Source organism: Phyllobates terribilis, unplaced genomic scaffold, assembly GCF_046119375.1.
Source record: "Phyllobates terribilis strain yellow unplaced genomic scaffold, ASM4611937v1 Scaffold_7__3_contigs__length_470593459, whole genome shotgun sequence".
NCBI classification, from domain to species: domain Eukaryota; kingdom Metazoa; phylum Chordata; class Amphibia; order Anura; family Dendrobatidae; genus Phyllobates; species Phyllobates terribilis.
Genome location: NW_027362767.1, coordinates 256,960,756 through 256,966,784, shown reverse-complemented (window position 1 = coordinate 256,966,784; position 6,029 = coordinate 256,960,756). Strand labels below are relative to the sequence as shown.

Here is a 6,029-nt window from a genome sequence, read left to right as displayed (position 1 = left end):
CCAGTTTATGGTGAAATGATGTTCTTTAGACTTCTGGATTACGGCCCCAACAGTGCTCACCGGAACCTTCAGTAGTTTAGAAATTCTTCTGTAACCAATGCCGTCAGTATGTTATGCAACAATAAGGTTGCGAAGGTCTTTAGACCACTCACTGGTTTTACCCATCATGATATGTTTCTAGTGTGGCACCTTGGTAATGGGACACCTTTTTGTAGGCATCAGTTGAGCCAGCTGATGATATTTTTCACTAGATTGTCTAATTTCTGATAGATTTCAGCTGCTGTCATGACTTTCTATGGCTTTTTTGCAGCTCTCTTTCTTCATGTGTTCAAAACCTTTTCTCATCATTACACAACTTAATTTATAGACATCTATGGTTTTATTTCTTTGCGTGTGGGGATTGGATGGGTTGTTACAGACATCTAGTGAGAATTTCATGTCAATAGCACCTTTAGAAATATATTTACTTTGGGGACATGTTCAATACTTATTTCACCTGCTGTATGAGGCTGTTGAGTTTCTAAAACAGCGGGTAAACATCTTATAGTGTAATCTCCTCCCTTCCCCCTAAGGCCGGAGTCACACTAGCGTAGACACCAAGAGCATCGGATGCGAGATGCTAATGACACTTGGCTCCGGCGCTGCTGCGAGCAGAGTGTCAGTGCTCTGGTCCTCTCGCATCAGAGGATCGCACCCATAGATTTATATGGATGCGTGCGATCAGAAATTTTGCATGCAATCACAGCATGCTGTTTTGTTTTTTTTTTCACACCACGATTAGGCCACCATGGAGATGGCCATAAAGGCACTTTAATACAATGTTTCTTTGGAAATACGTTGCATTTTTGTTATGCTTTTAATCCCGGCATTTTTTCCATATCAGTTACCAAACTTTACCTCTAACTAAATAGTAAAATATGAAGAGGAGGAAAGGTTATATAAAGGGGTGGGTGTCATCACGAGGAGGTGGATGTCAGTTCTACTTTTGGTGCATTTTCTGCGTCTTTGGCAGTCTAAGTAGCACATCATATGTAAGGGTATGTTCATACACTGCATATTTGATATGGATTGTGTTACAGGAAGTTCTGCAATTATCTCATTCATGCAAATTAAACACTATTTGGATGACTGGAACAGATTTTCAGAAGTTTCTACATAATGTGTAGAGTAGGCATTACTACTGGAAGTCCGATTCTGCTTTCATAGTATCAGAACTGTTGCTTTTTTGCATCCGGTAGAAGTCACAGTTAGTCGCAAGTATCTTGCCCTCAGCTCATGACTTAGCCAATATCTGTGAAAATCAGATGTCTATGGAGCAGTTCACATATCATGGATAAAAAGAAAAAAGTCCCACACAAATAACTGACATCTGGATGAGATCTTCCAACACCCTTATTACAGGTATTTAGATCCATGTGCATCCAGCCTTCTATAAATCACTGTAATTCCACCCTGCACCGCATCTATATCCTCCTATACCAATTGTATTTTACTACCCTTTATTGAATTACCACACGCGTACCAGGCGGAGAGGGAATGAGAAGTTATTGACGTGCAGCTGCAGAAAGCAAAGGAGCTGGAAGGAGATAAAAAGCAGTTGCATCAGTGACAACGAGAAATTAAGAAAGGAATACTGGTAGAGAAATGCTGTAAAAACAATAGGAAGATCATTAATATATACAGTTACTGTCCCAGAGGACATCGCTTCCTCTTATGTGAAATGTGTACAGTTATAAATCCCTCTCTGTATTAATCCCAGTCTTCACAACCTCTAATCCAATTTGTCCAATATTGCTCCCCGCTGCTGGATAAGTCCTTTGTGCCAATCACATTCCCATTTGGATTTGTTTGGTTTTTTTGGAGGGTAAGGGGATGAAAACCAAAATAAAGAACGCTCACTTCAGCGGTCACATACGTTTTTGCAGTTTAATGGTTTCTTGAAGCGATAAATGGAGCAGGGGTCATCTACATTCACTGTCGCTCCAGAACAACAACCTAGTAGTGATACAGAAAGCAGAGAGCATGGCAAATATGATCCTTGTACTGTTCAACAGCTCCTATACACAGCATTGGGTTATGAATATTAGTATCAGTACATAGATACAGATCAGTGTAGAGCCTTATGGATTCCAGGAATCTCATTGGGTACTGTAGTCAGGATAGCCATGTAGGTATTCCAGCCAGTCACTTAGGGATGGGTTCTCAACAGGGGGCTAAATAGCAAAAAAAATAAATAAAAGTTAACTCCAACTCAAGGGCAGTTATTGTGCCTGATCCCCACAGAGGTGGTATGCAGCTTTGTACCTTGAGCTTGTCTGCAGTGTCACACGGTCCTGCTCCGGTCACAGAGAGCAGCCAGACGCCTCCGCTCACCGGGTATCCTGCCCCGATCGCCAGGCGGTGTTGCTTATTCCTGTGCAAAAAGAGGAGCTGCCTCTCTGCAGGGCGCCACTCAATGGCAAACCTAAGAATAGCATACAACTGCGGTATGGTTTACTGCATAACTTTAAAGGGGTTATTTCATCCCTTAAAGGGAATCTGTCAGCCCCTGGGAGATATCAGACCACTACTATGGCCATACAGGTTATAGAAAAGTAAATCTATACATACCTGTAGTATGGCCCATAGCAGAGGTCTGCTTGCAGAGAAAAGTGGTTTTATCCACTCTGTTTTGCACAGGCTTGGCAGCCAGGGGAAGCCAAGAAATCCCCATCTAGCTGTTTATTATTCCCCGCCTATATGCTTAGTTTCCATATTCCACCCCCCCACCCCTTTACATCACAGGGCCATGTGACGTGCACTGTGCTCGGTGACACGCTCACAGAGCGTGCTTCCCCCCCCGCCAAACCTGTGGAAAACAGAGTGGATAAAAACCACTTTTCCCTGCAATCAGACCTCTGCTATGGGCCATACAGGTAAATATAGATTTACTTTTCTATAACCTGTATGCCAATAGTAGAGGTCTGATATCTCCCGAGGGGGGGGGGGATTCTAGTAAGCTGTAAATCCCCAGTCACTTTTTTTTTTTTTTTGCGTGCTATGAAAACACCCTCCCTCACCTTTTATTTTACCCCCATGCAGCAGTCTGATGGGTGTCACTTGTCTTGCTTCATCACCTCCTCTCTCTTCTGCTTGCTTCATGTGAATGACATCCTGTGTCATCCTCAGTGGCCTGCAATGGCGTACTTCACCCAGTCCTGCTGAGTGCAGTGCAAAGTATTGTAAAGAGCACACGCCCAGAGAGGTCAATGATGCGGTTGTAAAGCCGGCGCACGTGCAGCACCTAGAGTGCGCCTGCGCAGGAGCACGAATGGAAACACTGTGTGGATGATGTAGGACATGTTATCCACAGGAAGCAAGAAGGAGGATATTGTGATGAGAGATGTGGTGGTGAAGCAAGACCAGATGGCACCAAATGTGGGTATAAGAAGGTATTTTTTGTGCCAGGCAGTGGGGATTGGGAATTTACATACAGATTACTAAAGTACTGTGAGAGGCCTTAAGGTGGTATCTAAGGCTGTATCTAATATTAGGTAAAATTGCAAAGGGAACCTGGTTCCCCACTTAAAGTGCTAGGCAAAAAAAAAAAAAAAACATAAACTTTTGCCATGACCAATATTAGTTGATAGTGGATGGTGCTGTTAATCTATTCTACTGTATGCTTTATAGGTGTGAAACTATGTTACATTACCGCTCATGAAGTTCTTTCAGCTCTTTCAGCAGTCTGGCATGGCTCCGGTACCAACACTGCAGCTCCAGGATGATGGGTACGATATGAGATGTAGCCCCACGTTGCAGTTCTGGAGGCAGTGTGAGTTTTGCGTCTTCTGGCTGCAGAAGATGCAGATATTTGTCATTACGGAGGTTGTACAAGTGGAGGAATAGATCTAGCTGTGTTTGAAATATTAAAAAAAAAAAAAAAAAAAAAAAAAAAATCGCATGCAACTTACTGATACTGGACATGGAACGATGCCCTAATCTAAAAAGATATAAGCACCAGTCATGTTAGCTAGTTCGCTTCTAATTTCAATAGCTGAACCAGCCCCCTTCACTGGTTACATGTTGACATACAAAGGACTTGTGTAAAACCTAACGGTGGGAGTGTAGCTGCCACTAATAACAGATCAGGGAACCTTTTTAATGAAAGTACACTGCTCAAAAAAAAACAAACAAAGGGAACACTTAAACAACAGAATATAACTCCAAGTAAATCAAACTTCTGTGAAATCAAACTGTCCAGTTAGGAAGCAACAGTGATTGACAATCAATTTCACATGCTGTTGTGCAAATGGAATAGACAATAGATGGAAATTATTGGCAATTATCAAGACACCCTCAATAAAGGAGAGGTTCCGCAGGTGGGGACCACAGACCACATCTCAGTACCAATGCTTTCTGGCTCATGTTTTGGTCACTTTTGAATGTTGGTTGTGCTTTCACACTCGTGGTAGCATGAGACAGACTCTACAACCCACAGAAGTTGCTCAGGTAGTGCAGCTCATCAAGGATGGCACATGAATGCGAGCTGTGGCAAGAAGGTTTGACAGGCCAGTACACCAGGAGACGTGGAGGGGGCTGTAGGAGGGCAACAACCCAGCAGCAGGACCGCTACCTCCGCCTTTGTGCAAGGAGAAACAGGAGGAGCACTGCCAGAGTCCTGCAAAATGACCTCCAGCAGGCCACAAATGTGCATGTGTCTGCACAAACGGTTAGAAACAGACTCCATGAGGGTGGTATGAGGGCCCGATGTCCACAGATGGGGTTGTGCTCACAGCCCAAATCCGTGCAGTACGCTTGGCATTAGCCACAGAACACCACGATAGGCAAAGTCGCCATTAGCGCCCTGTGCTCTTCACAGATGAAAGCAGGTTCACACTGAGCACATGTGACAGACGTGACAGAGGCTGGAGACGCCGTGGAGAGCGATCTGCTGCCTGCAACATCCTTCAGCATGACCGGTTTGGCAGTGGGTCAGTAATGGTGTGGGGTGGCATTTCTTTGGAGGGCCGCACAGCTCTCTATGTGCTCGGCAGAGGCAGCCTGACTGCCATTAGGTACCGGAGGCGAGATCTTCAGACCCCTTGTGAGACCATATGCTGGTGCGGTTGGCCCTGGGTTTCTCCTAATGCAGGACAATGCCAGACCTCATGGGGCTGGAGTGTGTCAGCAGTTCCTGCAAGATGAAGGCATTGAAGCTATGGACTGGCCCGCCCGTTCCCCAGACCTGAATCCGATTGAGCACATCTGGGACATCATGTCTTGCTCCATCCACCAACGTCACGTTGCACCACAGACTGTCCAGGAGTTGGCGGATGCTTTAGTCCAGGTCTGGGAGGAGATCCCAAAGGAGACCATCCACAACCTCATGAGGAGCATGCCCAGGCGTTGTAGGGAGGTCATACAGGCACGTGGAGGCCACACACAATACTGAGCCTCATTTTGACTTGTTTTAAGGACATTACATCAAAGTTGGATCAGCCTGTAGTGTGTTTTTCCACTTTAATTTGTGTGTGTGTGGGGGGGGGGGACTCCAAATCCAGGCCTCCATTGGTTAATAAATTTGATTTCCATTGATGATTTTTGTGTGATTTTGTTGTCAGCACATTCAACTTTGTACATAACAAAGTATTCAATGAGAATATTTCATTCATTCAGAGCTAGGATGTGTTATTTGAGTGTTCCCTTTACTTTTTTTGAGCAGTGTATTTGTAGTCAAGTTGTGTATATTTTTATTTTGCACACATGGAAAAAGATTAGTAAAACCTTCAAAATTAAAATCATAGTTCTAGATGTAAACGTGCTATAATAGTCCCATCTGTTGCTGGCCATTCTGCACGCCCTGATAGTGACAGCTTCTCTTTTCTCACCGCCAACTGAAATTCTCCCTCAGATGACAAGTGCAGATTGACCCTTAATGGTGGCATCTCAGTCTTCCCAATGATGTGCAAATCTAGAAGAAGCTCGTTCTCCCCAACAGCCAGCAATGACACTCCATGCATACTCAGGAGACCTGCAAGTTTGGAGTCCCT

The 6,029-nt window shown here is 44.4% G+C and overlaps 1 protein-coding gene across 2 annotated transcripts in view; it reads right to left on the bottom strand.

Moving 5' to 3' along the window:
- Nucleotides 1-455: 455 nt before the first annotated feature.
- The window catches only part of ZWINT (ZW10 interacting kinetochore protein), a 33,517-nt gene continuing 27,943 nt past the window's right edge, over nucleotides 456-6,029 (bottom strand). The window contains exons 6-9 of one of the 2 annotated variants that reach the window (XM_073640419.1): nucleotides 5,868-6,027; nucleotides 3,692-3,831; nucleotides 2,305-2,464; nucleotides 456-2,213 (exon numbers count right to left, since the gene is read on the bottom strand). In XM_073640419.1, the coding sequence (XP_073496520.1) occupies nucleotides 2,139-2,213; nucleotides 2,305-2,464; nucleotides 3,692-3,831; nucleotides 5,868-6,027 (535 nt within the window). In that variant the 3' untranslated portion in view covers nucleotides 456-2,138. The remainder of the gene's footprint in view (nucleotides 2,214-2,304; nucleotides 2,465-3,691; nucleotides 3,832-5,867; nucleotides 6,028-6,029) is intronic. The other variant, XM_073640418.1, reaches the window with a different exon arrangement.